At 32.6% G+C, this 17,225-nt stretch overlaps 1 protein-coding gene across 1 annotated transcript; it reads left to right on the forward strand.

Moving 5' to 3' along the window:
* Positions 1–896: 896 nt before the first annotated feature.
* LOC121130798 (esterase FE4-like) lies at positions 897–4,296 on the forward strand. Its single transcript, XM_040726475.2, is given in 7 exon segments — positions 897–1,561; positions 1,714–1,896; positions 1,957–2,671; positions 2,964–3,154; positions 3,157–3,184; positions 3,271–3,460; positions 3,522–4,296. Coding segments are annotated over 7 exon segments (1,848 nt in total). The 5' UTR covers positions 897–1,323; the 3' UTR covers positions 3,825–4,296.
* The last annotated feature ends 12,929 nt before the right edge of the window (positions 4,297–17,225 follow it).

The following is a 17,225-nucleotide window of genomic DNA, read 5'->3' on the forward strand; positions in this document are numbered from 1 at the left end:
TCCAGCATGATTTATACACTTTTGCATGCAAACTAATTGCTGAAGCTCTTTTCCTCCTCCGATTGAGACACCTCCAAAACATGGGTTTAAACACTTCTACAGAATCTTCTGGTGACGAAAATCGTTGACCACGCATTTTTTTCTTGATGTGCGGAATAATAAGAAGTCATTGGGAACCAAGGTTAGGGGTACGGCGGATGACCCATCAATTAGACGTTTTAGCCAGTCAAAAAGGCGCTAGTTTGAGCTGATGGTTGAGAGCTCGCATTTTCATTGTGAACAATGGTTCGTCTTCTCTTGTTCGTTTTTCGAATTTATCCGAAGATTCTGGCAAACAAACTGTGATGTACCACTCAAAATTGACCGTCCTTCAATGATCAAGTAAAACGGTCGCCACATGACCAGTTTTACGAAGAAACAGGCGATCATTTGCTTCGAAGTGCTTCTTCCACGAACAATTTTTTGGAGTTGGCCTGTCTTCGAAGATCCTATACGGTCGATTGTTGTTGTTTTTCGAGCTCATACGCATGGATCCATGATTCGTCACCTGTAGATATCTTAACCGTCTTTTGAAGCACGGCATGCGTATTTTTTCAACATTTCTTTGCACCAATTGATACGAGTCTTCTTTTGAGCGATTGTAAATTGTGCAGGATCCAGCAAGAACAAACCTTTTTTACGGTCAGGTGTACATGCAATATCGAATGTATGTTAGTGGAAGAAATTCCCAAGGATGCTTCTATCTCACGGTATGTCACATGACGATCTTGCATTATCACTTCACGCACGGCATCAATGTTCACTGGCACAATACCCGTTTTTGGATGACCTTCACTTAGTTTGTCTTTGTTTTGCGAGTTTCGGCCACGATTGAATTCATTATACCAGTTTTTCACAGTGGTATAGGATGGTGCTTCATCCCCATACAAAGATTTAAGTTCATCATTGCACTCTTGTTTTGATAATCCACGTCGAAAGCTGTGAAAATTATCGCACGCAAATGATCACGACTTATTTCCATTTTTTTGCCAAATTAATTTTTTCAAGTCACTGTCAACAACATAAAGGATGGCCGTACGTCAAAACATTCTGAGTACGATTATGTTAAAAATGTCAGACTTACCAAAGGAAATGTCAAATTACACCTGGGAACACTGAGTGTAGCCTAGCCCAGGAATATATATAGCAGCTTACGTAATATAGAGAATTTACAAATTTCAAAAACTGTGTAAAACCACTAAATATTACGAGAAAAAAAATGAAGAACCAGAGTAATTCATATTCAGGTAATAAAAATTGTATTCTAAATTTTCTTTTTGTTTAATGCCAATCAGTTTGATCAGAAATGCTACTATCTATCTACATTACCTATTTTTTATACATACATATTTACTTTTAAACTTTTTCTTTAAAGTTATAAAGATGAATGTTGAAGTGATCACATCTCTAGGAAAACTCAAAGGAAAAACTCTCTTGATGAACGATAAACATATTTATTCATTCACTGGAGTGCCATATGCAGACAAACCTCAGCGCTTTAGTCTTGCAAAGCCCTGCTCAAGTAATTATCAGTATGTGTCTATTTGAATGTCATTTTGCATTTGTTGAAATAATGGTCTAATATACTATTATTCTGTCTTGAGTTGTTTTTTTTATAATTAAAAGTGCCAAACTTTATTTTTCTAATTTTATTTAACAACATTCTTTTTTAAGAATGGACTGGGACACTGGACTGTACAAAAGAATCAAAAATGGGCTATCAACCGAACCCCATGTTCTTGGAATCTACCTTCTTGTACCATGGATTCCCTGATGATTGCCTTTATCTCAACGTTTTCACTCCTATTTTGAAAGAAGATTCATTCGACCTACTTCCAGTGATTGTTTATTTCCATGGTAAGGTTCCTGGTTTGATACTGTTGAAACAAATATTATTTTGAAAATGAGTTTTCGTAGGTGGAGCATTCATTCTTGGAGGAAACGATACGAAGATATATGGTCCTGAAATCCTTTTATCGACACAAAATATGGTCTTGGTCACTGTAAACTTCAGACTTGGTCCCTTTGGCTTCCTTAGTTTCCAAAATTCCGACTGTCCTGGAAATCAAGGAATGCATGATCAAATTTTGTCACTAATGTGGGTTCAATCCCACATACATCACTTTGGCGGTACTTCCTCTAATGTAACGATAATGGGACAATCCGCAGGAGGAATGAGTTCACTGTATCATCTTGCCTCTCCATTGTCCAAAGGTCTCTTCCATAAGATCATTTGTTTGTCTGGAGCAGTTATGTATGCGCCATTTGTACATATTGATAGAGATCCTTGGGATTATGCCAAAGCATTCGCAGAATCCCTAGGAGTCAATGTAAACCAATCTGTGGATAATATTCTGACTCAATTGAGAAGCATTTCTGCTAAAACGATTCTTTCTAAAACTTTCTTATTCAAGGATGTTTTCTTACTCGCGTCTTGTCCATGGAAGCCCTGTGTTGATGGTGGATATCTGACTCCTGAGACTTCATTCCTCCCTGACACATTTATTAATTTAGTGAGTCAAGGAAAAGGAAACCCAGTAGAGTCTATACTTATGGGATACACTGCTCAGGACGGTCTTTCCTCCCTTATTGAAGTTATGAGATATCCTAATATTTGGGGTTTAATTCAAAAGGTAACATATTGAACTTACATAGTTTTAGAGTCTTAAACTCTCTCTTAGACCATTTTTGACCTTTTAAGAATGAAAAAGGGCTCTGGTAGGATAAAAACACTCATTTATTAAAGTATTAAATTTAAATATTTATGTCAGAGATACTAATTTTAAAAGTTTATTTTTCCTAATTTTGTATTTGTTTTAAAATGGCCTAGGATACATAAAACTTTTCAAATAATAGTTTATTTTAAGCAGAAATTGAAATCCTCTTGCTAATCAACGTTTAATCTTTCTATATTTTTCTTAAACAGATTGGAGCCAAATAGCTCCAATTCTATTTTTTAACAGAGAAAGAGATAATGTCACAGAGGAAGACAGAACAGCTGTCGAGAAAATGCATAGTATGTTTTACGGAGAAGAAGTTGTAAGACCTTTAGAATGGAATAAGAAAAACTTTTCTACTTTAGTGAAAATGGCAACAATGTTTTCATCCAAATTACCTTTTATGCAACTGCTAAATTACTTCATAGGTCAGTTAATCAATACATCATAGTAATACAGCTATTAAATGAAAACTGTAGGAAATTTTAACTTACAACTTATATTTCTGTTATAGCAATGGCTTTCAAGTGTACGGTTTTAATTTCAACTACGTTGGTACAGTAACTTTTAATGACTACTACCGACTCATCCCACTAAAATTTATAGCAAACTTATTCGGCAGATCATTCAATATAAATATGTACCAAGATGCAAGCTATGGAGCTGCTCATGGTGATGAGCTCTTGTATATGTTTTCATTGAAGGTGAGATTGATTAAGGATTATTATCAAACCACTAAAAAATATGACGCTTCCATAAATGTAGATCCCTGGACTATCAAAGTCATTAACAACGGAGAAGGATAGAATTACTTCAAATAATCTTAGAAACACGATCCTTTCATTTGTTCATGTTGGAAAACCAACAGAGAAATTAAATCAAGATGGACATTCTCAATGGCAGACAATATTTGGGAATAGTTCAAAAGTTAATGTTGTTTTGATGAATGATCGAACAGAGGAGGAAGATTGTGTAATGGATAAGGAGTTTGACTCTGAAAGAGTCGAAGATTGTATCTCAATAATTCAATCAAGTTATGAGAGTCAAAGTCCTTATCGAGCAGAATGATGATGAAATGTGGATGAAAGCTCGAAATACAAAAAATTTTAACCTTGTTTTAAAATTTTGTGGTTATTTTAGTGTGTCCATTTTCTGTAAGATTTTATAGAACATTACAGAATGCTATTTTATAACAATTGTTCTGTTCTCCCACTATTAGAATTGATGTACCACCCCCCCCTGCTTGGTAGAGCAGACCACATTTTCATTCACCATATCTTTGATACATACGTAGAAATATATTTTCTTATAGTTCAATGCATAAAAATATATAGCTTTTCCTTAAAATGCACTTTTACCATGAAGCGGCATCTGAACCGTTTGGTAGAGGCCCATAAAAACCCTGTTGGTTCTTTAAAACATACAACCATTGATTGTTAGTTTTTTGGAGAGGACGTTAAAAGTAAATTTTGAAATTAAGAAAATAAAGTGCTATTTTATATAAGCTTACGCAGTCAATATATAACGCTTTATAAAGATACTTATCCGTTTCATATCGTAGTTACTTCGAATTAAATCATTATTATAATGATTGTAATGAAAAGAGGACCAGATTCAGATATTTTAGAGCGAACCTAGGCACATAGTATCCCCCCCCCCTTGGAGGACAAGAAAGGACCACTAATTGGAACCTATATTATTTAATGGTTAAATTAGAATGAAATAGTAGGTTCACTGTAAAAAGGTTGCAGACAAAATAGTTTCTTGAGCATCATGGACCTCTTGTAATATCCCAAAATACACCTCAGCCCACGGGAAGTGCAGATGAATCGCTGGTCTCCAAGGCAAAATCTGTTTTATATATTTATGCTTAGAACCATCTCCACATTATACATTTACATACAACAAATTTGCGACATACATTCCGGGTCCGGCGAAAAAATCTTAATACTTTCAATCTAGAAACTTTATCAAGATGTATTTCGGCAACCAATTGTAATAGGGGTTGTCAATGAAATAAAAATAACTAATATGATGTCTTGGCTACCCTAATCATCGGTTCAGCCCCCCTCGGTAGCAATGATGGCTTCCAGGCGGCCACGGAAGGCATTGCACCCATTGCGGATATAGTCCTAAGATATGGCATACCAGTGCTGGTTAACGGTGTCCTTGAGGTTGTTGATATTTGGGGGATGGATGGTAAAGGCTTTGGACACAACATGCTCCCAAAAAGTGATGTCCAATAGGTTACCATCTGGTGAGTAGAGGACACATTTTCTTTGGCCAGAAAGGCAAGTGGTACTCCAACCACTTCTTGGCCTTTGGACGTGAGTGCAGACGCACCATCCCTCTGAAACAACATGTTCATGTCTAGGTAGTTGGTCTGGACCCATGGTAACATGGCAATCTCCGTTAGTTACTTTTCAGCCTCCAAAGTACACGGACCAAAATTCTTTGGTCACGTTCAGATGGCATTTACTGGGTTTCTAAGACACTAAAGAAGATCTAAGTTTTTTGTTTACTTATAGCATTTGACCAGAACAATTTTACCACATTCAAAGAAACCTTTATTTATGTAGCAAAAGTAAAGTGTACAGATTATTTTCGCTACACCCGGTACATTACACAATCACATGTTGTATCATCTGTAATAGAATTTAACCTACACGGGAGCCTAACAGTTCACAAGCACAACTCGTGGGCCGGGATATATTATAGCATTTAAGAAGAGGCAGAGGTTAAGTTTAATCTCTCGTGGGGCCAAGCACTTCACCTGTACACCCTGAGACCCGGGGTGTATTTTTGGATATTAGAAGGAGTTCATGATGCTTAGGAAGTGACAGCAGTTGATTTTTTTCTATTATTGTTCTTAATGGTTTGATTGCATGTGAGCTGTAGCTGCGTTCATTATTTACAACTTCTAATTCATATAGGACTTGAGTTCGGTAATGGTGCTGTGGCAGACTCGGAAGTGTTAATGTTTTGAGTCAAGAATAGGCTCTCTTTAAACCTGGCTGACATCCTCTTTTGACACGGAAGACTTGTATAAGGACTTTTTTTTTTGTAAATTCGCCTATGGACACGCCCGTTTTGACTGCAAAAGTGTGTTTGACAGTTTCAGGGGTTAGCTTGACTGGTACACTACATTAACGACGATCTTTGAGGGCGGGCCATCTTCCAGACGCTCGTGATTACGGTAGGTGATGTTGCAGTTGACCAAGAGCTGCGTGAAAAGACTGAGATATCATGGGCGATGCGAATCAAAGTCTCAACTTTTTATTTGCGGAAGTGGAGGAATATATTAGAAAACTTATAGTTTTATTCAATTAAGTTATACAGATTAAAAGATTGTTAGCTTCAAAGGTAATATTTAATATAAGTTATGAATCTATTTTAGACAAAAAAAAAATCGTCAAAAATATCTTCTAAGTATATTTTGTTAATTATTGGTCAGATCGGATCATACAATAAGACGGTGTAAACGTTTTTAAGGCAGTATTTGTTATGTATTTAATATCTCCTTACATGTTTTTATCTTCTTGTATATTCGTCTATGTATTATAAGTACTGTGTTTTACGTATTATAAATAGTGTCGTCTTTTGTAAATATATTAGAGTATAGTTAGAATACACATGATCATATAAACTGTGTAGCTTTATTCCTCCACGTGATGTCTTCTCCTCATTTCTCTCGGTCATCCTGGATCTCTCCACCTTATAAATAAGCTTTGTCTCTCCCTCGTCAAGACGCAACAGTATTGCCCTTGGCCGGTTGGCCCTTGTCGTGAATTATTGTGCGTCGAGAATGAAGGTCCTAAAGGAAGAAATTCGCCATATTTTACATTTTTACTACCAGAAAGGGAAAACCGCGTCGAAAGTGACCAAGAAAATTTGTGATGTATACAAGGCCAATACTTTTTCGGTTCGTGTTTCACAATAATAGTTCAAGCGATATTTTTCACGATCAATTCTGCCCCTACTGTGAACAACTTGACCAAGTGTGAGGCTGGCGATCGACCAGAAGTAGCCAGCATTGGTGAATATGAGACAAGACAATGCCAGGCCACACATATCTTAGATGACGCTCCAGAAGCTCTGGGAGCTCGGATGAGAAGTTCTTATGCAACAACCCTACAGTCCGAACCTGGCATCAAGTCATTACTACCTGTTCCTGTCTATGGCCAACGTACTTGAGTGAAAATGGGATATCCATGTTTTTTGCCAATAGGAACAGGAACTTCAAAGAAAAAGGGCATTATGAAGTAAGATTTTCTTCGGCAACCAAGGTTAATAGAAATACAAGGTTAGTCCATAATGTTTGATTTGCCGTACCGACTGCTGGGCAAGACAGACATATTTTGACCTCAGAGAGCATAACATTATTATATAAATAATACTAGATATATAATATAATAGCAGAAATTATATGATAAATAGTGAAGTCACTATTACAATGCGTGACCTAAGTCAAAAATCAGTCAGAATAGCGTTATGGCACATCCTTGTATTTCTATTAACTTTAGTTGGTACCAAGTTATCGAACAGAACGAGGCTTACTTGGATTAAATTGATAATTTTAACACTTCTTAATAAAGCATTGAAATAAAGCGAGAAATATGAAATAACTTTTTCCCCGATCTATTATTTGTTTACCATGTTATCTCACTTGAAAAATAAGGACAACAGTGTTTTATAAAAGTGCACAACACTTGATAGCTATGATTGGAACTCTCTACCCCTCTCAAAAATAAAGTCACATTGGTAGAGTAAGACTTACGATTAGTGATGGGATGATTAAATGAAATGTGTGTTTCTTCTGGAATCGGTATCGAAATTGGGAAAATAATGTTTAATTTGTGATTCAAATTCTTATTCATTATTATTTATTACTGGTATTTAACTATTTCTTACTTTTCTAAGTTAGAGAGAAAAAAATTATTTGAAAAAAAAAATATTTGTATTTAATTTTTTTAAATAAAAATTATATTTGAATTTTTTTAAATAAAAATTATATTTAATTTTTTAAATAAAAATTTTTTTTTTATTTTAATTTTTTAAATAAAAATTTTATTTTAATTTTTTAAATAAAAACGTAATATTTGAAATTCAACTTATCTTTTCAAATTTATTTTTCCAAAAAAAATAATTTTTCCTTTCATTTTGGGGAGGCTGTTTTAATAATGAAAGAGCTTTAATACTCGGATTGGAATGGAACAAAATGTAGTTTCCGACAAAAAAAAATGTCAAAATTGTATACACATTTTGATGGAAAAGAATGATTAAAGACATTTGAACCACCACCAAAGCGTATTGACCTTTACAATACCCAGGTAGTTATTAGTTTTATATGAGGCGGCATCAAGTCCAAAATTGGGGGAGTTAATTTTAAATAAAGATAAGTGATGGTTAGAAAACTTTTCACTGTAGATTTAGTTTTTTGGAAAAGTTGTGCCAAAAATTTATAAAAATATATTCATTGATCTCAGAAAAGTAAAGATACTGAAAAGAAAAAGGAGGTCTTTAGTGGATTTTTTTTTGGTACGAATTTATCAAACAATCATATTTGTAATATATCAGAAACATTGTCTATAGCGGTGAGAATTTCGTGTAAAGGTTCTCCAGTGTATGACTCGAGTCCCACAATGGACTTCATCCACCAAAATTATAGAAAGAAGTACTTCTTCAAGCAAGAGGAAGATGCAGCAGTATTGAGTGGAAGCAGTGGAGAAGAATATGATGATCTTTGTCCAAATATTGCCCAAAAATTCAGTTTGAGAGAGCCGATGAGAGAATAAGATTTTAGAGGCATTTTGATAGATGCCACAGCAAGATACACTGCTTTTAGTATAAAAATACCGATAAACTATGAAAAATGATGGTACTTTGGGATATTGCAGTTCAGACTCTTAATTAGAACGTCACCTCAAAAATTTAAAACATATCGTAAAATTATTTTGAAAGCATATAACTGAAATTTTTACACTCACTTTCAACGTTTTCTTTGTATTTATGTCCGTTTTATCAATATTTTCGTTAATTCTTTTCATTTTTATTTTTGCTTCCAATATTGTTAAATGAACACTTGATACTTTTATAGGATTTTTTTAAAAATAAAACATAATAAAAAAGAACGGAAAAATCTCCATAGGTCTAATTTTAAACTAAAATATTTATTTATATTGTTATCATACGATTCCTCCAGGTATTTTATTTCATTATTAATTGTAGTAAAATGTAATAGTTTTTTTTTTTTTAAACCACCAAAAAAATATATCTGTATAACTATAAATTTTATTAATATTATTATATTTTCCAAAAAATTAAATTTTTTATGAATAGCTCTGGATTTTTTGAATTTATTTTTTCCCATAAATTTAATTACATATAATGTGATTTTAAATATGACATTGTATATTTTTTCAAAAAAAAAATCAAAAACAAAGCCCCCAGCCCTTCCACTCCAAAATATAATCCTGTGGACGCCCCTGATAGCAAAGTATTTTTTTTAACTATTATTCAAAATATTAAAGAATCGGAATTTTTACTAGAATCGTATCATAATATTCATGGTTCTTTGGTTTTTAAAACCCTCATATAATTTCTTACGAGTATTTACCAACGCATATGACTCCTTTGGGATACTTCGTGGAATAACGACTATGTTTAAAGCAAACAGGACATCACTAAATTCAGTTTGCATTTAATCATGATGCAAAATCTTGACATTTTATTTGAAATTCCTATTTCTATCAATAAATTGTTATAGATTCCTGACGCTTGGGATAAATCAATAGCCTACGTGAGAGTATTTCCTAGATAACCTTACTTTTTTTCAAAAAATCCTCTATCTCTTCTGTTTTGATGAGTCTATCAAGGCGTTATCTCATTAATACAAAACTGTACTCTGTATTTTGATGTCAGCTCTCAATTTTTCTCATTCTCCTCCCCAAATACTGGGAATATTCCTACAATTATTTAAGAATAATTCCTTAGTTACAAAGAATTGTCCAAGAATTGGAATATGACTTTTCCTTTATAGGTATAGGATAAATTATGAATCTCAAGGGCGTCCACAGGGAGGGGACTGGAGGGGCTGTAGCGCCTTCCAAAAATAGAAAAGAAATTTTAAAAACTCTAAATAAATAAAAGGTTGACTAGAAAAAAAAATTTAAGGATTCTTTTCTAAAAATAAAGGTTATTCTTTGTGGAAAAAATCCCTCAAAAAAAAAAAAAAAAAAAATCCTTCAGATGCCCCTGAATATATATATATATATATATATAACATCAAAACAATCAGAATTTCAAACTACTTGTCTATTTCAACTTTTAAACATGATATACATAGAACCAAATGAAACATATGTTTTTAAAAGAGAAGAAAATAAATATATATATACATAGGTATAGGTACATAAGACATTCATTTTGAATAGATACATACATATAGTAAATGTTAAAGTAAATGACATAGATTTGATTATGAGCTATGCAGCATGGATACATAAGTATAACACATGGGCTAAAAATCTGGGATTCACATGTAGATGGGCTATATTTTTTTTTTTTTTAATTTACCTCATTTTTCAATTAATAGCAACCTTCAAAAATAGCTGTTAAAATTTCATGACAATATGTTCTGTAGTTTGCGAGTTTTTTCTAAGTCTGACGCTGCTTTTGTTACTTGTTACTCTAAAAGAATGGATCAAAACAATTTCGTGCTTTAATTTTACCCTGTTTCATGATGGGTACTCCGCTCCATAAAGCTGGGGCCAAAAAAACAATTTTGAACAAAAAAAACGGTGTTCTTTAAGGGCTGTCCCTGTACTTTTCAGCCAATGTGTTACAGTCAATTAAAATTTAATTTTTATTGTTTTCTTTATAAACATTTTTTTGATGAAATGGACAAAATAACTACAAGACTCATATTTGTAATAGACTTTTAGTTATCTTTGATTAAAGTCTCATTCGTTAAGGACAGTAACTTTTAAGGCTGTGAGCCATGGTGAGGTGGTCAAGATAATTAGAAAAACGTGCAGGGTAGCCGTGACTAAGATTTTTTGATGGAATTTTTCGCATTTGAAGCCATATTTTGAACCATCTTATTCTTTTTTTAACTTATTTTAGACAAATCTATAATATGTTTTTGACAACATCCTTTCATTTTGACAAAAACACTCCCTTTCTGACAAAATATTTCTAAATTTGACAACAAGTTTTAAGTCAGAGTGTGTCTTCCCCCCCCAATAGATATAAATATCTTAACAATTATAAAAATACAACATTGACGAACAAATTAGTTATATAGCAAAATAAGAGTATTTTCTCAAATAGAGCGTGTTGACTCACCTAATAAATAATTGAAGGTGACGCCATCTGGGGCTAATAGTTGATATTTTTATTATTATATAAAATGAACAAATTCCAATTTGGAATTCATGAAATGGATTTAAGGATATAAAAATATTAAACACTTGCATTGAACACCCCTTGATGTGAATGATAAATAATAATCTTTTAGTAAAGTGAAAGTAGTATGTACTAAAAATCCTACGAATATCTAAGTTTGTACAACTTTTTTGCTGTTCATCAAAGAGGGACAAAAAAAAGTGGGATAATTAGAGAAAAATATCGTATTTTTCCATAGTCATTTGCTAATTTATTGTCTACTACATGGAAATATGGTTATATAATGATGTAACAGCATATTTTTAATACATATTGGGCTATGATATGTAGTAGTAAACAAGGCATTAGAGGATAAATAGTAAGATAATGAGAGAATCTCCAAAAAGAGTCTTGTTTCTTTTTTTCATCGGAGAAGCCAAGGATTTGTAGGGTGCATATTCTCATTTATTAATTATTTCATTTATGACTGTAATATATGTATCTTATATTAACATCAGTAAGGGGATTTTCTTATGTTTCTAATCTGTTTTACTTTTCTAATTTTTGTATCCCTTATATCGGAGAGTTAATAATAAATTAGCACTCAACATGTTCAAAAGTGAGTTTCTTTTTTGGGGGTCTAAGGACATTACATTGGTGATACCGTCTAAACGAATTATGAAGGTGAATAGTATTTCTAAATACTATGAAGTGAGTGTACTCAGTCACGTGTTAGTGAAACCACCATCCATTACCTCCTGACAGCCAAAAAGATGCTTCCTCCGTATTGAAGCTTAATTTGAGTTGACTAAAAATAATTCAGGAAGGGACTAAATTTAATTATCTGTTGAGTCCAATTCCGGAGTACTTTTTATGCTAAGTCCCGGATTATTCTATAAACATGTGCCGAGAATCCGAACAGCCTTACTTGGACTTAAAAGAACTTTTAAAAAGACTGTGTGTAGGTTCTAAGCAACAGCTTATCAACGAGTTAGTGAACCTCATATCAAACAAGGCAACATCTTTGTTTGTGAAATAGAATCGAAGGCATGGCCATCATTAAAAAAAATATCATAGGAGGGGACAGATTTTAAGGAGACCCTAGTGAAGCACATAGTTTTAAATTGAATTCCACATCGTCTCGTTAACAACTCACACACGGCATTAGTGGTTTATTCTATGAGGAATTCATAAGGTATGCCAGAACTGAGGAGAATGTAAGTACTTTGAAGAATTATGTTACTATTGTTTTGAGGTATCCCTGTTCGTCAGCTGATGTGAAGATAAGAAGAAGAATGCGTGTATTTGAATAAGAGAAAAGAGGAGAGTCATGCCTGATCGTAATTATGATGTTTATATTAATGCAGATTTGTTTAATTATTAGTTATAAATTTATTCATTTATGTAAATTGAAAGTATGATATATTTGATGAACTAATGATGTAATTGTAATTTATATATATTTTTTTTTTTATAAGAAATAATCATCTTGAAATACGCATCTTGAAGAGGATTTTTATTCATACTGTAAAACTTAGTTATTATCTGGACGAGGAGCAAGATGTCGGTGAGGATGCACGAGTAAATATTGTCAAAGGAATGCTGACCAACTTGTTCTTCTGTCTAGTCGAAACATTCACGGTACAAAGATGCTCAGAAAAGAAGAATAAACTGGGTTAAGAATTCCCCAGTTGACGAAACATAAATGAAGTAACAGCTTCACATCCAAACATACCTTAGATCCTGGGAAGATAAGGTTCATTTATTTATCTTTAAAACTTCTCAACGCATAGTAAAGCCACAGTCTTTCAACACAGAAAATGACCCTTAGTCTTTTCTCGCAAGCCAACGAATTATTAACACCACTATAATGTTGTTAACACGAAAAAAGAGTTTCTCGATCGGAACAAATGCTAAGATATCATTGTCGCGTACGCAACTTCTGATTACTTCAATGTTCGATATCCAAGAACAGCCTCAAATGTGTATGATGTGGCAATGATTACTGTCGGCTACGAACAGGGAACATAACAGTGAAAAAAATCAAGTATTTGATCATAGTGAGATCCAAGACCCACACTACAACCTCTTGATAAATAGTGGTTTAATACTTTTAAACAGACATACAACTCATAAGAGACTTAATCTGTCATGTTACGTTGTTAATGTTTTATTTAATGAGGCAACGAGGTATGGGCAAAATTTTTAAAAATAAATCATCATGATCTTGAATCTATGTGTCTAAAACTGCCAAGCAGGTCACGTATTACCTCTGTAAGAAGAATACTGAAACAGGAAAACCTTCCTAAAGTCGATGTCCCATGTCAAATGGACTCGAAAAAGATAATACAGTCCGTGGATTGAAGACAGCTCCTGGAAGCAAAAAATGAGCCAATCCCATTAGAAATTATAGTTCCTGAGATAAAAGGGATATCAGTGACCATTCGCAAAAGTTAAGTTGTACTCAAAAGTAGCTCAAAGATTGGAGGATAGGAGCATCAAGAGCTGACACTGTCAAAAGTGACCACAGAACTGATTGACAAACTCGACTTCCCACGGTTTCCAATTGGTTCGCGAATTAGGCCCTCATTTTTAATAGAAGAACAAAGCAGTGTAGTATATGCTTCAATATCAGACATATTGCAAAGGAATGTTATCAAAAACATAAAAGTCCATCAGAATATAGCGAGAAGACTAAACAGAAAAATGCTAATGGAAAACCAAAAGAAGGAATTAAGGAAAAAGCAAGAGCAAGGGGACATCTTGATAGACCTATCTTGTCTTTTAGGCTAACTTCATCATCTGAGGATCGTCTACTAAGGACTCCATCACTTCCTCTTCCTTTGTTTGTCCATCTTTGTTTTTTTCACTCGCTCTCCTTCAATCTTAAGCATCTAGCACCTGACCATTACACACTAAAAGACTAGAGTAAAGTGGAAATGAATGTAAGAATTGAGCACATTCTTTTCATTAAAAGATGGCCAAGTATATTTTGAGAAAATGGTCTTAAAAGTTCCTTTCTAGAGACATGGATTGAATTATATTTAATTATGGACTTTAAATGTTGTACCTCTGGCTGCAAGCATGGATATTAAATAACAATGAAATGGCCCTGATATGATTTTTCATCCATTTCCACCAAGGATCCTAAAATTGTCGCCCAATGGCAAGTCATGTGGACATAAGCCCAGAACTCATTCATTATCTACACAATAATACAAAAAGAGTTTCCTCTGGATCGATGCAGTGTACAACTTCAAAATATAGATAATTGCTTTCAGAGAAAAGGATTACCTATTTTGTCCCTACATATACCTTCTAAGATCGCCTTTTATTAATTCAAGTAAATAACATTATTTCTGATTTTATTTTAGGTTAGAAAAAATAATTACTTCAGATCAACACTTAACCCCATTTACAAATGTAGTATTTTTGTGCATTAATTATTTCTAAGGCTGACAAGGACATTTCTGGGTATCAGTGTTATTAAATTTCATATGTGGTATTATATTTGAAAAGTTTTATTTAAAACAGTTAAAATTTTCCCCTCTTAGTAAATTATTTTTCCACACAACACATTAAACAACGTTTTCTTAGAGGGAGCAAATATAATAACAAGAATATGTTCTTTCAACTATTTTTTTTCTTCATTAAGTCAGAATGTTTTTCATTAATTTGGTCTAAAATTTTGTTAACCGTAAGATATATTCCTTGAAAAATTATGTTCTTCTCTTTCACTAAACTTAACTTATAGGTAAGAGATTAAATTTTTAAACAGGGTATTTAAAAATGAAATAAAATTTTAAGAAATAAATACAATTTTTTAAAAATTGATACTGAGCAACATCAAGGATCGCAAAAACATTTCCTAATGAAATTTAATAAGTAGGTGATTTGCTTTATTATTATTATTGCTTTTCCTTGAAATCATCATTTTCCACTGAAAAACCCCTCGATTCGAGCTAATACCTTGGGTAATGCCATGATCCAGTAAATAATGTATACTTAGGGATATATATTACTATCTTTAATACCCAGCATTGCCTGGAGTAATAAGTTATTCCTTTTATTTTAATTAGTATTCCCTTTAGTAATTATGCATAGCTAAAACCCAAATTTGTCTTTAATAATATAAAAGAATTCGGCAGTGTTACTCCCCACTTTTATGAGCAAACACATAAGTAACTACGCATATCAATAATACTTTTATCTATTCATGTGTATAATGTTCGCAAGAACGTAGCACAATAATTAGAATTTGATAAATCAAACTCAATTAGATAAAATAAGTGAGGAGAGATATACTTTTCAGTTTGGTAAGTTATAAGCCTCTATTATTACACCAAAGGGGTACTCCTTGGTATTTATAATAACATCAACTCTTGCTTTCTTAACCTAAAAAGATGACCTATTTAGGAAATTAGGATATATAATATATTTAATATTTTGGTTCAGACACAGGCTCTAAAAAAAAAAAAAAGTTCGCAACGCCATCCACAAGACAACACCATAGCATTAAAAAACAGTCCAATTCAGGGGCATCCGCAGGAGGTAAGCTGGAGTAGCAATAGATCCCCTTCCCCCAACTTAAGGAATTTTTCTTTTTTAGAAGAGAAGAATAAAACTTTATGGCTTTAAATAAAACTTTTCAATTATAGTAGCAATTTTAATTAATGATTTCAAGTGTTGATAGGATCTGAAGTCATTTGTGTTTCTAAATAAGTCTTTATTAATAATTTCATTGACATGAATAACTCCAAACTCTAAACTTTAAATTGAGTAATTTTCACATTTTATGACTAATATGCCATTGCCATATCTATTCTCCTATCATAAAAATATATGCTAGAATTTCTTAAAATGTTTAATAACTTCAACAGACATGTTTGAATAAAAATGATATAGATACTAATCTTTTTTAACTCCTCTGCCTTGACTCCAATTATATTCTAAAATAGATATATATCTATTAATTTATTAATATTGGATGTTATGTGGAATATATGAGAAGGATGTTTGCTTATGTTATAAAAGTATAAAGAGAGCAAAAGTATCTACCTATTCAAAAAATATAATATCTAATCTCTAAAATTGTAAATATTTGCTTTTTAAATTGAATATCCTTTGATTAAAAAATCATATTTAATAATTAACTAATATGATCGAGGAGATAAATATATATATGTAAATTAATAAATAAACTATTGCACGTAAAAAATTAATTAAATTGAGATGTATAAAAAAATTACAAAGACGAAATAAGTATCAAATTTAAAATGAATAATTGAATATGGTAACAGTGTATTCTACAAATTGTTGTTAATTAAATAATGGACCAGTCCATCAAAATTTATCTGAGGCAATTTTATACTTCAACATCCACATTGGCTCAATTTTGTAAATCTTTGGAATATGATATTTATATGACATATTGAAGTTCCAATATCAATATGGCTATGAATCTAAGCTTTTGCTGCAAGACCATAAACTTAAGTACAAAGTTGATGAATAAAATTCAAACATTAGTACTTAAAACGTTGAATGGAATCCATGAAAAAGTTGATAAATTATCAACTGCTTTAAGTGGGCCCTACCCACCAGTTCAGAGTACTAGTACTTTTAAATATCAGAGTTTCCTATTATTATTTCACCGCATGATCCTTTCTTCATTTAGTTTTGCACTTTTCGTTTATACCACTACGAGCCATATGATTATAATAGTAGCTGGTTTAAACAAAAAAACTCATATAATAATTAAATTTCTGAGCAATAGGATTTAATAGTGGATCTCTTCTGATAATCCAACACCTCTTGGTCTATCTTGGACGACATCCAAAATTTATGTCTTAACATCTTGTCAAGAAGAAAGTACTATGGATTTAGACCAGGGAATAGAGTCCCAAGTGTGTAAAGATCCCTGGCCATACCTTAAGAACTACTTCGTATTTATTTCCCTGACAAAGGGATCGAATATGAAGGGGGACTATTCCAATATAGAATACTCTTGTATTCTGTGCAAGCCGAGAAAAAAAACCCAGACTAATACTAGTTCAAGAGCAAACATTGTCCGTCACGTGAAATTAC

Source organism: Lepeophtheirus salmonis, unplaced genomic scaffold (assembly GCF_016086655.4).
Source record: "Lepeophtheirus salmonis unplaced genomic scaffold, UVic_Lsal_1.4 unplaced_contig_12052_pilon, whole genome shotgun sequence".
Classification (NCBI taxonomy): Eukaryota; Metazoa; Arthropoda; class Copepoda; order Siphonostomatoida; family Caligidae; genus Lepeophtheirus; species Lepeophtheirus salmonis.